Raw genomic sequence first — 15,512 nt, forward strand, 5'->3', positions numbered from 1 at the left:
TGTATCTTTACAGGCTGGGCCCATGTGGTTTGTGCCCTTTACATACCTGAAGTGGAGTTTGCTAATGTGTCAACTATGGAGCCTATAGTACTCCAGTCTGTGCCACATGAGCGCTACAACAAGGTAACAAACGTATCTTTGCTTTTAGACATTACAAAAGCATATGTATAATGCCATACTGTGAGTAATTAAGTCCAGCCGTTTTCACACATGTTGTGATAATGTCAGGAGAATTGGGTCCAGGCATTGTCTGAAGTTGTTTTTTCTCATTTGTAGCACCCAACAGGGAATTGTCTATCATACATTTTCTCACTACTGGAAATATTCCCCTTGGTTTAAATGAGGCGTTGCGCCTGGGTAGATCATGCGGGAGGCAGCTCACATGGCCCAAATCAGTCCCTGTGAAATCTCAGTATAATTACATAGACTTTCTGCTATGGCCCTGACAATGTAAAGTCCATTTAGTGTCCGATCTGACTGATTGTGTTGTCACATTCAGCTCCGCTCATCAGTCTTTAAAAAGGTCTGCGTCTTAAGTGCATGTGTGAAAACGGCTTATGTGTTTGAATTGAAATGGGTTCCCTTAACTGTACGTTTGCATGCACAGACATGTTATATCTGTGAGGACCAGGGCAGAGAGAGTAAAGCAGCCACTGGAGCCTGTATGACCTGCAACAAACATGGCTGCAGACAGGCCTTCCATGTCACATGGTGAGACGCATTCACATCACATTAACCTCACCTGACAAAGACAGACTTTGTTTCTTCAGCTGTTCACTCACACTCAAGCCTTGTAGGTCTTAATGCTGACAATACTGATCAAAAGACATGCCAGAAAATTTATAATGAGTAACTTTAAATCTTAAAACTGCCAACACGACCTTTCGTGTTAGTTTTCTGGGATTGCTTGTTTTAGAATAGTTTAAGAGCAAAATGCAATGGGATAAGATTTTTAACTACGGTAGTCAAAGACAATTATTTGTTGCGTTGCAGAGCTATCAGCTGATATTGGCATGCTAAATAGAGCCCGATGTATAAAGGATTTTTAAGATTGATACCCATATTTGGTGATTTTAAAAATCTCACACATATATTCACGTTGAAAATGAATATTTCTTCATATTGCGCCTTTTTAACCTTGCCAAAGCAATATTCCTTTTCCTTGTGTACAAACCATAATGTTTTATACTGACTGATGAATCAGTGTATCTCTGTTTTTATTACAGTTTTTCTTTTCTTTTTTTCTTTTTTCTCCTCCGCAGTGCCCAGTTTGCAGGATTGCTATGTGAGGAGCAAGGATCAGATGCAGACAATGTCAAATACTGTGGATATTGCAAATACCATCACAGCAAATTGGTGAGTGTCTTCTCAGATTTTTGTCATTTTCCAGAGGTGACTTGCGTATTGCGTATCTGTTAACAATGTGGATGAGAATGTGTTTTCTGTTCCACTAACTACAATTAGAGATGAGTGTGTAGACACATCACACAAACACTGGTTTACTTTCAACACAGTGAGAAATACCATTCTTTTATTTCAGCTTTTTTTTGCAGTGTACTGCCATAATCTTTTCTATGTCCTTCCCCTTAATGCTTTTTTTTTCACATTTTTCCACCTTTTCTTTCTCCTTTTTTTTTTTTTTTTTTTTTTTTTTTCCTTCCCCAAAGTCAGCCTTCTGCTTCTTTCAACCAGCTGCCTGCATCTACCAAAGGCTGTCCCCTCAGTCTCACCACTGCTTTCTTCTCTTTCACCCTTTCCTTTCCCTCTAGCTGTCCCGCTCCATCTACCGTTATCTATCCTCCCATTGCACCCTCCACTTCCTCATCTGTCCAAAGGAAGCACTGGCTACAGTGGACTGGCTTTGCAGTTGCTGGGTGGGGTCCTTTGAGTCCGTATTTTACTGAAGGGTCAAGGAGGGATAATCATTGCTATAATAATTGTGTAATATAACTAAAGGTTCATGATTGAACTGCCTAATTGCCATGCTCCCATCCAGCCCAGTTTTCACAAGTCAAGCAGTTGTGACTTTTAATAAGAAGATAACCTCGTGACCTTTCAGGATTGAAACACGTTTTTCACGACCTTGAGCTTGCCCAACCTTATGAACTCTGTTGCTGTCTTTTTTTTTAAATGTTAACATTTACTGAACATTTCCTTGGCGTTAGCGCCAAACTATATCAAAAAGCCTTCGTTGTGGTAATGTAAACTTTACATAAACTGCACTCAGCAGTTTTCATATCACAACTAAACAACCAAAGTACTATCTTATCTAAGAGAGGTAGACTAATGTGTCTGGGTTTGGATGGCTTGGAAACTTTTGTGCTTGAGGCTTTAAAGTTTGAGCTTGTCAGAATTGACATGTTTCATTGTGTTTGGTCTAATACACATTTTACTGCGGCACAGCAGCTTCACCAGCTCTGGGTTTTGTTACACTCAGACCAAGCTGCATGTGAATACACCTTTCTGATCAAAATGGAAAAATTAAATCACAAAAGATATTATTGGCCATTACCATTTATTCTCAATAATTGTGGTGCTGGAATCACCAGTTGACATAGAAATCATATGAGTGCAGCATTCCGGCTGGCTCCGTGTCTGTCATCGTAATGATTTGCGTGATTAGCTAACTACATGAGATTCTCTCTGCAACAGACTCCACCATCAAGCAGAATTTAGTGACATAAAAGTGCTATGGAAAGGCATATGATGATTTAAAAAAAAAAAAAAAAAACATCTGGATATTCTGTGGCTGCGTTTTCAGTACCTGTCGTGTCGCCAGTTTTGCATGTACACCTCTGCATCAGTTGGTGGAGACTGTGACTGAACTACTATGATTTGTGGAACAATTGTAAAGAAGGCAGGCTTTGTGGCGTCAAAACACACACACACACACACACACATTTTGCAATGTTAACAATGGCAAGACTCATGCTGTTACATTGATCGCTTATAAATTACTTTGGATGCTGGGGCATAATGTCATTAACCTGGGACTGTATGGATGACAGGAATGTGTGAGAGAAACATTGATGGAGAAAGCAATGTTGTTAGCTGAATGGATTTCATAAAATACCACTTGATAGATCTTTACACCATGTTAGCTACATATTTTGAGTCGAATCTCTTAGTATCTAAATCTAATTTGAAACTTAGATTATCCTGCTTTTGTCTTGATTAAAGAGGCATTTATTTTAGTTCTTCTTTTTCTGGGGTCATTTAGACAGTGTGAATATTTTTTTTTTCCCTGTTTCTGAGTAATGTTGATGCATCTATGAGTGTACTGCTTTCCTGATCAGCAGGATTGTGTATTTCTGGCACACAGGTGATAATTGCCAAACCTCGCTGCATAACTTTGTTACTAGCTTTGAACTGAAGTTTTGAGTCAGAAATTATTATTAGAGTAGTACAAGTTAATTTAGTTAAGTAAATTATAAGCTCTCAATTGTGTTTTAAGGGATGGTCTTATTTTATAGAAGGCAAGAGGTCTTTTGAGGTGGTTCACTGAGTTTCTTCTGGGTACCAGTTTCACATGTAATGCCTAAAGAAGCACAGTTTTTGATTAAAGATCTGGACTTTTAAATATAAGAGGTGTGGCTGTTATTTGAAGACAGCAACAGCAAGCTGGCGTAGACTAAGCACAATAGCAAAGGCCCCAAGTATGACCCAGGAAGTCACTACATCCTAGTTTGGGCAAAGAAGTTTAAAATTAACATAGGTGTAACTTTTTTTTGTTATGGAGTAGTTATTTTCTGTATTTGCTTGACTTTGCCAAATTCTTTAAATTAATGGCCTTTTCATGCACATTGAATGTTTTTTTTTTTTTTTTTGTTTCTTTTTTTGCCACAGTGGCCCTTTTTGTTCCCTCTACAGTGATCACTAAGCTTGCTCCTATAACTGCCATTTTTTTATAACCAATGTTCATTAATTTTTTATTTTTTATTTTTTGACTGATTTTTGAATTTTGACTTGTCCCTGAGTTCAGTCGGCATTTTTTTTTTCTTCAGTTTATTATATTTGTTTTATTTTTTAATATGAGAATTTTTTTTAGTCTTCTTTTGGCCTTCTGTCTATGAACTTCATCCAGTAACTTGGAGTTCCTCTTTACCTTTTAGCGAAGGAGCAGGGGCCGGGGTAGTAGGTCTCAAAGCTTAAGTGACTCTTCCACTCAGTGTATGGATAGACCCCCAGACACGGACAAGAAGGTAAGACAGCCTTAAGATCTTACCCTCTCTATGCCTCCCACCCACGATTGTGACTCCATCAGAAACATACGCCCTCATTGTTACATGCTAATACTGAGGAGGTACAGCAAATGCACTACATAAATTTTGATCAGTAGTTAAAATAAATATTGCAGATGGTCCATGTAATTGTCTGATGAGTAGATATTGGCATATATTTTGTACGATAATGGTCTTTACATACCAGACGCGTAAAATTTATGCAAATATTTCGTGCGGTAAAAATATTTTTCGGACTTACCTATTCTCAATGCAACCGTTCACACCGACCAGACAAATTTGCAGCATTTACTTTTTCCGATCAAGTTTGATTATATTATTTTTAATTTTTTTTTTACTTCGGCAAGCAAATAAACAGATCTGACCAGTCAGACCACTACATTTGGTAACATATGAGCTCATAGTTAAAAACACGCACCAATATACTGAATATACAATGTTATGGAAATAGTAAAATAATACTGTGTTACCTCAGACACACAGCTAGACGCTACTCTGGGTCAACTGGCTCTCTGAAATTATTTGTGTGCCTCTTCAGACGTGGTCCCAACTCTACCACCAAAAGTTCAAACTGCCCCAATGACACCCTGAAATAAGTACGAAAGCAGTCGTGATACAGCTGCAATTCCTGGGTCAAACCATGAAATTCTCCCTGCTGCTGCTTTCTCATGAGAATTGGATGAACCCAGAATTTCAGTTTCTTCTTTTTCTTGTTTAGAAATATCATGACATCATTGCTTGACTTAAAAAACGCAACCCATCCGAAAACTTCGGAAATTCCTGTAGTTTTTTTTTTTTTTTTTTTTCTTCGTAACGTGCTTGGTGTGTAAAGGCCTTTAAGTGTTAATATGAAAACTTTTCAAAGGAACCCAGGTTAATAAAATAAAGGCCCCTCTCACATTGTGTAATGGTAATGATGATGAGTCTGCGATCAGGAGGCTACTGAACAGCGGTCTACAATGTCTTCAGTTTGCAAAGGAACGTGTGGACAAGAAGTTGGCTATTGAAACAAAGTTTTGTGGATGAATTAACTTTTCGATGGAGCCCAACCAACATTTCAGTGAACAGATATTACTGGTCAGTATTGGTTGCGTATTGGTGTCTGTTGGTATGGGACAGCAGTTTAGATAAAAGTTAGTTTAATTGCATCAGAAAATGCTTATTTATTTTCCTTTTAATATATTCAAAAAACAAACAAATTTGTCCTTTTTTTTTCTCTTTTAAACTAGTGATCCATGCCCAGCCTGCAGTAGCCCCATCATTCACCAGTGGGGCCCACCCCACAGTTTGGGAACCACTGGTATAGGGGAATATGTTGTCCTGTATGCACTGATTTTTCTTAGGACCTTATGAACATTCACATGTAGGCAGCTGGGTGGACAGTGTTTTTCAGAATGATCTCATTATTCTCTTAAAAATCTGACATACTGAATTTGTACTCAAAATCAAGTCATTTATATTATTATCTGGCTTTTATTACATGATAAATATTATTAAAACCCTAGCTATAGTTCACTTTGAAAGGGATGAGCGATGGCCTTGAAGGGAAAGGGCTTGGTTTTTTTCTTCATTTTTAATTCATTCTTCCCTGAAGAAAAATCATCCATTTGATATTCTTTATAGCATGTGAGCTGGACTATAAAATGTATGTGGGGGTTTTTTTTTTTTTTTTTGTTTTTTTTTTAATATCTAAAAACTCATCACTGTGTTCTACCATTTCTCTAAGCATGTCTTTTTAAAATCAGCAAATTAGTTGAAGCTGATGTCCTATTGAGTGATGAAATTGTATTTCGTAGATCAGGCAGCTAGGATGACTACAGCTCCTCTGTGCCTACCAGTGATAACAACTTTAATGAATGTGAGATTAGTGTGACTTAATAACTCATGCCTGTTAGTTGAACATGTAATCACCGGCTGTGTGAAATCTGAATTTTCAGTCGGTGTCAATTAATCAATTCTACTTTCAGTTTTTTGTTGTTGTTGTTTGCGTTAAGGACCTGTTAGGAAAAAAATAACTTGCCGTTTTTGACTGCAGATGAATCAAACCTGTGATCCAAACCCAGGCCAGTATCATAGTTTCATAGGTAGTAAGATATGTAGACACAATATAATGTACTAACACATTCAATAAACTGCCCTGTTTACTCTTGGAGTTGCATAGATGTTGTAATAATTCCCTCCAGACTCTCCAGCTGTATGTCCTGTTATGACGGTGCTTTGAAAATGCATTTACCCGCACTCGTTTGCTTATCACTGGGAAGAGTTTAGCAGTCTAAAGTGACTTATCAAAAATAATGGCTCCCGCTCCTTGGATAAAACAAACAAGAACAAACGCTTAACAACTCAGACGCTTAATCTTGTGTGTGTTGTGTGTTTGTGTGCATAGCTGAGGCAAGGTCCTCTAAGTCTGATCATCTCCCTTGTTTGAATTCAGCTCACTACAGAATCATTATCTTTTGTTCAAATCTGCCAGAATAACAGAATGGTTTTTATTTCTTAAAGCAGTTTTACATTGCTGGAGAGATTGAAGCCCAAACATTTAATTTCTATATCAAAGAAAGACTGTGATGGTATCCAGTTATAACTGCTAACTTAAGTCTGTATCAACAGAAATATGTCTCCCCATATGTCAGTACTAGCTAAGTGTTTCATGAATGCATATGGGAGAATGGATGATTGCATGTTAGGCCTGAAGGTAGCCCAAGAAAATCAGCTCAGCAGATTCTGATGCTTTGAATTCCTTTTTTCAGTTTTTCCCTGTCACAGTGTATACATTTTTTTTTAAACTGTCATTAAATAAGAGAATATATGTCATGTTGTGTTAACTTGTAGAAATTTGTTGCATCTGAATTAGAATTATATGGCACAAATTATCTGTCTACTCAGGCTAGCTTCAGGATCTGTGTGTGTGTGTGTGTGTGTGTGTGTGTGTGTGTGTGTGTGTGTGTGTGTGTGTGTGTGTGTGTGTGTGTGTGTGTGTGTGTGTGTGTGTGTATTTGGACACGTACTACTCAGTCTCACTGCCCTGGCTTTTGTTAATGCTGCCTGATTAGCATTAGAGTATCCCCCTCCTCGCTCACTTGCACACATGCGCACATAAACACACGATCCCCATTCCTGGGTCAGAGATCAGTATGCTCAGATGTGTGTGTGTGTGTGTGTGTTCGTTCACATGCCTTTTGTTATGTGGTTTGGAGGCTCAGATGTATACCCACCTCGTGTTAGACCCTGCAGTTAGCCAAGATCCCCCATGCTGGCCGCTTAGAAAAGGCCCGCAGGAAACACACACATCCATACATACACACACAATGGATGGTCAGAAATCCTGCAGGAAACTGCACAGGGGAATTCCTGCCAGACCAGGCCGGATTATTTTCCCCTGTACTTCCTGTTCCTCTCTTTCTGCCCGTCTTCTCTTGCCACCCCCCCCCCCCCCCCCCCCCCCCCCCCCCCCCCCCCCCCCCGTTTCCCTCCCTGTTTGCCCCCAACCCCCCATGACAATGTCCTCCTGAGGCTGTTGTGCTGAATTGTGAAGCAATAAAATATGAACTATATCAAATTAATAACAGACAATAGTTTCTCTTCCCATAATTGGCATGCGCATTTTATATGTTAAATAACACGATAACATGTTACATTTTAATTAATTGTTTCATACTTGTTATGCATGTTGCAGCAAAGAAAAGCGCCATAAGCTTAAACGTGTGCATTTCGTAGGGCGGTTTGTTTTAAGTAGCTGTACTGAAACTAATTGAGTAGTCAGCATTTTTTAAATCTGTAGTTTAGATAATCAAATTTAACATGACTAAATGTTGATTAATTTTACATAGTTGATTGGAAAACAGAAGTAATTTGAAGAAATGTAAAATAAAGTCAGATGAATTGATAATTTATAATAATGGAGTCTGAAACTGAATACACATAGTTGTAGTGAACAAGCATATTGAGATGCCTTTATGTGGCAAGGGAATAGGGGGTTCAAGGCTCATATTTTGTGACCTGTGAAGAGACAGAAGGAAAAGTGTTTATGTCCTTAAAAGTGAATCTCCCTCTCTGGGAGCCCGTGATCAGTATTCAACATAGACGGAGAGGATTTCTGCCCGCTGCTGAATTGCTCATTGTTTAGGGGTTTGTTGATAAATAGATGCTCTCATCATTGCCTGCCACCACTCATATTTACCCCACACAGTCTCAAAGCCCTCTTAGACATGTCAAATGATCAGGCTGCCAACGGTCAGCGTTGGAAAAAGAGGGGAGAGAACATGCTGAAAGGCTTTGTCTCTGCCTGCATAATCAATTGACCTGATTGATAAGAGTGTGTCAGGGTAACATTGTGTGTTTGTTGTGTTTCCCACGCCTAGTGCTGTGGGTCCCGTGTGTGTGTGTGTGTGTGTGTGTGTGTGTGTGTGTGTGTGTGTGTGTGTGTGTGTGTGTGTGTGTGTGTGTGTGTGTGTGTGTGTGTGTGTGTGTGTGTGTGTTATCCGACCCTCTCGGCTCAGGCTCTGTCCATCAACCCCTACCTCTGGAATGTTAATGAAAAACAACAAGGGAATCCCAAAGAATTGACCTCTTTCTCTCTGTCACTCTCCCTCTTGCTGTTGTTGTAACATCTTTTTGTTGCAGCAGAGGCTGTGTGGTTCATTTGCTGTCTGTTTTTAAAATGCTGCCCCTACCCTTTGTTTCTGTTTGTTTATCCGCTCTTTGTAGTCAGCTTGGAAGCTAAGCACATTTCTGTAAAATAGCTGTGAACGGGTGATCGCTTAAATTGTAGCAAACGGACCACCATCAGTTCTGATAAAATATGACTGACTTATTGAGTAATAAAAGATACTTTTTTTTGTTTTATGTCACTCTAAATTGATCATCTTAAAACCTTCATTTGGATGTATGGAAATTACTCTGGATTTTTTGGGAGGTTAGACTTTACACAATGACTCGCCAGTAAAGACGTTTAAAAAAGAAAAATCATTGTGTGGATCAAAACTGAATTTCTAAAACTCAAAGGGAAAATCCAGTGGTGATCTTAATGTCTGATGATACATAAACTTTGGTAAAGAACTGTAATGTGTAATACTGAAAATATAGGCTAATGTCATTTTTTTTTTTTTTTTTTTTTTAAACTAAAAGGTGAAAACTTTCTGTTAAAAAGTTAATGACTATAGTCCGTACTGCAGCTTGCTTTAAGAGAGCATCAGAAGTCCTAACCCCTGAGCGTTACCATTAACGGAAGCTGGCATGCAGAGAAGTCACAGTGGAGCTGCAATCCACTGATTTGGCTGGTGATGTCTGTTAACTGCCACTCGTAGAGGAAGTCTGGCTAAACTGTCACAATCCGCCTCACAATCAGTCCTCAATGAAACCCTGAGTGAGGAAGAGAAGGGAGGGGCCGATTCTGTCGTCTTCTTCTTTTTTTTTTTTTTCTTTTTTTTTTTTTTTGGTGGTGTTGTGACACCAAGCATTCTGAGCGTGTTGAGACCCACGTTGTCTCTCAGGATCACTGCACGTTTTCACCATATACCTCCCATGAGCGTGTGTGTAGTGTCAAGGTGCGGGGCGTGCATGTGAGGTGTAAATGCACTGGCACCCAGCCACCGCTTCAAGGGTGCGAGAGAGGTGTGGCGGTGTGTGTGTGTGTGTGTGTGTGTGTGTGTGTGTGTGTGCTCACATTTGCGAGGGTGTAAATTGAGCTGTGATGGCCCAAGAAAAAAAGATATGATTGGGTGAAGCAACGAGACCTTGAACGCATCAGCACGAGCGCTGTGCTGAGCTTTTTACCGCAGCATGCTAAATTGTTGTTGCCTCCTGGTCTCCTTTTATCTCTCTTCCATCACTCTTTGTTTTTTGTGGATCGCCAGGCTTTCATCTCAGATTGAGTCTTTGAAATGCACCGTGGGTCCTTTTTCTCTCCGTCTCTCCACCAAAAACACACTCTCTCTCTCTCTCTCTCTCTCTCTCTCCTCCACTTAGGTGCTTATATCCCATCTCATACATTAGGTTTTCCTCAAAGCACTTTTATAAATGGTCTAAAATGTCTCTGTAATAATTTTTCTTCTTGGCCTTTTTAGTATTTTTCTACTGTTTCACATATCCTAAGAGCTAAGAGAGATTTTTACTGTCTTTGTCTTTTATTTTTTATTTTCTTCCTTTATTCACTCGTGTTAAAAGCATCACTCATCTGTTTCTCTGTTTTTTTTTTTTTTTGTTCCCCCCACTTTCCATGTTCAGAAACACAAGGAGCGGGACAGGCACAAACCAAAACACAAGAAAACCTCCATGGACATGTCACCCTCCCTCGTCCTTCCAAACATAATGGTCCCAGACAAGGTGAGAGCACTCCTCGCTCCTTTTATTTTGGTGATTAGTGAATTGTGGTTAAATATTACAGTAAAAGTGGCTTACCTTGATTTACCTTTGTTTAAACTTTTATCCCTAAAACATCCTGTCCCCTTGATGACTTGCCTCCTATTTTTCACCTGTCTTTTTCATTTGGCTTTGTTTTGATAATCTCCCTTCTTGTTCTGATGTCTTGATGTTCTTCTCCTCCCTTTTTTTTTTTCCCAATATCTATTATTTTTTTCATTACTCTCCCTCCCTTCCTCCCTTTTTTTTTCTTTTTTAACCTTCTTACAGACCTATAACAGCAGCAATTCAGGAGGAGGAGTCTCCTCTCTGCAGGCCTCCTCGCAGAAGAGATTAGATGACAGCGCCGCGCGTTTCACCAACGCCAACTTTCAGGAAGTGTCGTCAGCTCACTCTGGCAGCAGTTCCAAGGACGCCTTGGCTGCAGATGCTGTTAAGGCCGCATCTGAGGTGAAGAACAAGAAGAACAGCGGTGGAGGTCACACGGTGGGACAGAGGGGCGGCCGCAAGTCTCTCACCTCCTCAGGGAAACCCCTCCCCTCTGCTGTGGTTACCATGGCAACTTCCTCTACATCTGCCTCAGCTTCAACTGGGCCTTTCCATCAAGGTGAATTAATGGTTGCAAATGGACCTCTGTATTAATTCCCCCCCCACACACACACACGCCTGGCTGTTAACCCTGCAGTTAGAAGTCATCTGGTATTACTAGCCTGCCCACCCACCAGAAAAACTGCAAGCATGGCAAAATTGCAAAGTGTTATTTAAAACCTGAATGAACTTGACGTGATTCTCGGGATTTACGGGTCTGTGTGTGCTGTGTCATTGACTGGATTTCAGTCAGGCACCAGACCTTTGTCTCTCACCGTGATAAGACTGTTTTGTCTTGACTGGCCTCTGGCTCCTGTAATCTGGGGCCCCGTCTGAGAACAGACCTACACACACAAACACGGGCAGAAAGAACATGAGGGGAGGCCATGACGTGAAAGGAGTCACTGTTCACTCCTGCGTGCTCCTGTGTTTTGCACTATTACAACCTTGAAGCCCTTGCCAGATGTGTGTTTTTGTCTAGCAGAGAAATTGTGTGTGTGTGTGTGTATATGTGTGTGTGTGTGTGTGTGTGCATTCATTCATTTGTGTGCTTTCAAGAGACCGATACAAGGGAAGACTGCTTGATGAGGAAGGGCAGATAGTGCTGATAAAATGTCTATTTTTTCTTATCTTGTTTCTGTGGCTCTCAAGATGATCGAAAGGAGAGTGTTCTGGAAACTTTTACAGCCCTGATGTGCTGTGCCTCTTCTCTCTTTGCTCATTCCTTTCCACCCGTCTTTCATTCTCCCAGGCCTCCTGTTGACCAGTGCCAGCAAGACCCCCTCTGCTCCTTCCTCCTCAGACTTCCTAAGTTTCTCAGATTCATCGTTGCGTCCCGGTGGTGGAACCACCTTCTCCTCCCCACCGTCTTTCAGCAGCTGCCTTGTGAAACCAGGCTCAGAGGGTGGAGCTTCAGAAGGAACTACAACTCTCTTTGGTTCTCTTATGTCTGCAACCACAGCTTCAGCAGGTGGCACACTTTTTAAAAAAAAAAAAAACGCTTACTACTCAGATCTTTGGTTGTTTTCTCAATAACATGTTTGTTTATTAAGAACAACCCACATTTGTCTAAATAAGAAAAAAAATGTAATATTCACCTTAACCAATGGGAAACAGTTTATTCCTAAATATTCCGTTTTGCTTTTTCTCATGGTTGCAGTGGGTGGAAAGCTGTATGAGAATTCCCACAGTCACACAGCAAGTGAGACGACAAGCCTCATTGGGTCCACTGGCTACAAACGGCCTCAGCCCTCTAGCTCAGGACTGGGGATCAGCGGCGCAGCCACAGGAGGAGGGGAAGATGGGGTAAAGAAGAAAAAGAAGGGCAACTGGCGAAACAGATTTGGACCTTGCTTTACCACAGATGTGAAGCCTTCTGAGCCCGTTCCCTCCCTAACTCTCCCCACAACCTCCACCGCTAACACCTCCTCCTCCACTGCCTCGCCTTCCTCCTCTTCATCCTCGACGCTCTCAGGTCGACCATGCTTGGTTTCCAGCAGTGGATTAGGGGTGGGAGTGGGAGGGGGCGGGGGAGGAGGAGGAGGAGAAAGAGGGTTGGGGGTCCAAAAGTCGCCATCACTCCTCAGGAATGGGAGTCTGCAAAGCAACAGCAGCTCTACAACCACTGGGTCAGGTAAAGACGACACAAAAAAGTAAAGCACAGCACACGGCAGTGTTTCACAGCCTTTATTAGAGTTTTGGAGACACAAAGCCCCTCCGTCGGTCAGCTGTTATGAAATTTGCTTTACAGTTTTGCTTGAGCTAACAAATAATGAAGTTAATGTTAGCAGCTGAAAGGAGGAACCTGGCTGGTGTAATTCAAGGTTACACCAGCCAGGAAGTTATGACCTGTATGACTCCTCCATTGTGCTTTACAGCTTCATCATAATGATCGAAAGGGAAGTAGCTTGTGTAGGGCATTGTTGCAGCAGGTTTACTTCTCAACATCCAGCTCCTGAAGGCTGTTAATTCAAACAGTAAAGGTTTATGAATTTAACACACCTGGACAGCATATTCTAAACATAACCAGTCAGAAATGGCGAGGCCCGGAGACACCTTTGTGTTGTCTCCACGTATATGTGTAAGAGTGTGGGTCTCTGTTATTTTCCTGCACACATGTGGATGTGGTCTGTATGTTTTTTTTTTTTTTTTTTTCTTTTTCCCATCGTGTGTTCAGTTGCTTGGCAACTGTCTTTATGCTTTGGAGTTCCCCTGATGGAAATGGCTCAGCACAGCCCACACATCCCACATCTCCCCTTTCTTCCAGAATCATCACCCTTTTGTTTCTCGCTACTGCTCTCAGCTGCTCTCGCCTACCTGTGCTCTGCAGGCAGAATCAACACTCACCTGTTGATGGTGTGTGCAGCCGCAGTTCTGAGTGTGTTGACGTTGATACAAGTGCACCCAAAGAAAAGTGGACATGATTATTTGAAGTTCATCTTACCGATGCACCAATTAAGCTCACCTCCGATGATCAGTAGACCTCTGTGGCTTTTTATCCGATATTCATGCTGTTTTTAATCAATCTAAATTCTAAAATTTCTTCTATTTTTTCCTTAGTAAAAGTGATCGTTTCAAGTGATTGATTAGGTCTACATTTGTTCTTGACCTGTAGTTTTTAAAACTTGTAGCTGTGATGAATATTGGTGCAGCTCAGTACCAGATGGATTGGACTGCAACATTCATGAAGATTCAGGAGTAATAATGTTGTTTTTCCCTCATAACAGTGCATTTTGTAAAGTGTGAAAAATGATGAGATTCTGATCAAAAATGTGTTGCTAGGCACTAGATGGTTTGTCTATCTTGATTTACATTGTGTGTAGGAGTAATATTTTTAATGGTAATTTAGTATTTGTCTTCTTGCAGGTCTCTATTTCTGTTCCTACCATATTAATTTTTTTTAATTACTTGAAGGCAGTATGAAATACAATACCTTATTTGGCTTTCAAATCAAAGCCATTGTAACCATTCAAAGCTGAAGTGTGTAACAACTACAGTTACAAAGTGTCTTCATGAATGCTGATCTTCTGTTCTGCATTCAAAAGTGGGTTTACTTTATATTTTAGTTGTTTTGGTCATGAGCTGGTGAGTCAGAGGACTGGTTTTGTTTGCTTTCTGAATATAATTTTTTGCAGCAGTGGTGGAGAGGTTTGTGATTCCACATCCATTTCAGTTTCTGGTTCTTTTCCCTAGAGCAGTGGGGGCATTTCGGACGAGAGAGGATGGGGCAAACGGTGGTGGTTATGTATGGTTGTGCACCAAACGTATGTGTCTGTGAGAAATTAAATCATGTGTTCTCCTTTCTACTGTAAATATTTAGCTAGGGGTTAATGCAGGGCAGTAATGGGGAGGATCTTGGTGTTTATCTCCCCCTCCTCTATCCTGTCTGCTGACTCCGCCGTGCTGATGGATAGATAGTTAGCCTGATAAATATGTGTTGTTGGGTGGGGAGAAGCAGGGGGTTAGATTTTGGGTGGGTTAATGTTTGATGGCAGTGGGGTCACCGATGGGACGGACAAGCTCACAGTAGATTTGGTGTGTGGGGGAGGGAAGATGCTGGGTGAAGCAAAATTTATGCACACAATGGGAATGTATGTATTTAAAGAGGTGGAAAAGCAGACAAGAAAACAAAAGATATCATCTATTTGTATAGTTATTAGCTAATTAATGAGCCTATCTTTATCTCTGACACTTTGTTTTAAATTAATTTCCTCAATTATCAGCAGCTTGGTTTCACCTCTGCAGAGCACATCTAAGAGAAAGTTTTGAAAGCATGGAGATACTCTGTGAGCAAGATTTCATTTAAATAACAAATTAAGCTTAATGGTAAAATATCGTCACCCTCTTAAAACAGTGGCCTAAGTATTTTTTTTTCAGGTTTTTCAGAAAAGACAAAAATCTGAACCAAACTTTGAGAATATGATGATTTGGTCAAAAATAAAACTTTTGTTAAAAAATGACTTTATTTAAATGACATTAGAGGATGGCGATATGAGACCTGCATCTCTGCTATTGAAGTTTATAGGTGTGTCAGTAAATAAAGTAATAAAGTAGCATTAGAAGAAATTATTTGAAGATTCACAAATAGCAGTATTTTAAGTATTTAAATTCTATAAGTATAGATCTGTTTTGTCATTGGTAATGTTTTTTTTGGAGGGGTATGCTGATATTGTGCCATATCACAGGAAACAGGGAGTTTATTGTAAACTGCTAGAAAAAAATGATCTATTAAATGCTTAACGCTAAAAGAAAAACAAGACACACACACACATATACACACACACACACACACACCGTGACAGTATAAATGAGGTTCAGCTGATA

General features: G+C 40.3%; 1 protein-coding gene across 2 annotated transcripts in view; it reads left to right on the forward strand.

Moving 5' to 3' along the window:
- The window catches only part of mllt10 (MLLT10 histone lysine methyltransferase DOT1L cofactor), a 44,776-nt gene that overhangs the window by 11,146 nt on the left and 18,118 nt on the right, over window positions 1-15,512 (forward strand). For both annotated transcript variants that reach the window (XM_030756534.1, XM_030756535.1), the window contains exons 4-10: window positions 14-123; window positions 608-711; window positions 1,263-1,356; window positions 10,467-10,565; window positions 10,872-11,208; window positions 11,941-12,159; window positions 12,349-12,822. In XM_030756534.1, the coding sequence (XP_030612394.1) occupies window positions 14-123; window positions 608-711; window positions 1,263-1,356; window positions 10,467-10,565; window positions 10,872-11,208; window positions 11,941-12,159; window positions 12,349-12,822 (1,437 nt within the window). The remainder of the gene's footprint in view (window positions 1-13; window positions 124-607; window positions 712-1,262; window positions 1,357-10,466; window positions 10,566-10,871; window positions 11,209-11,940; window positions 12,160-12,348; window positions 12,823-15,512) is intronic.

Source organism: Archocentrus centrarchus, chromosome 20, assembly GCF_007364275.1.
Source record: "Archocentrus centrarchus isolate MPI-CPG fArcCen1 chromosome 20, fArcCen1, whole genome shotgun sequence".
In the NCBI taxonomy this organism is placed as follows: Eukaryota; Metazoa; Chordata; class Actinopteri; order Cichliformes; family Cichlidae; genus Archocentrus; species Archocentrus centrarchus.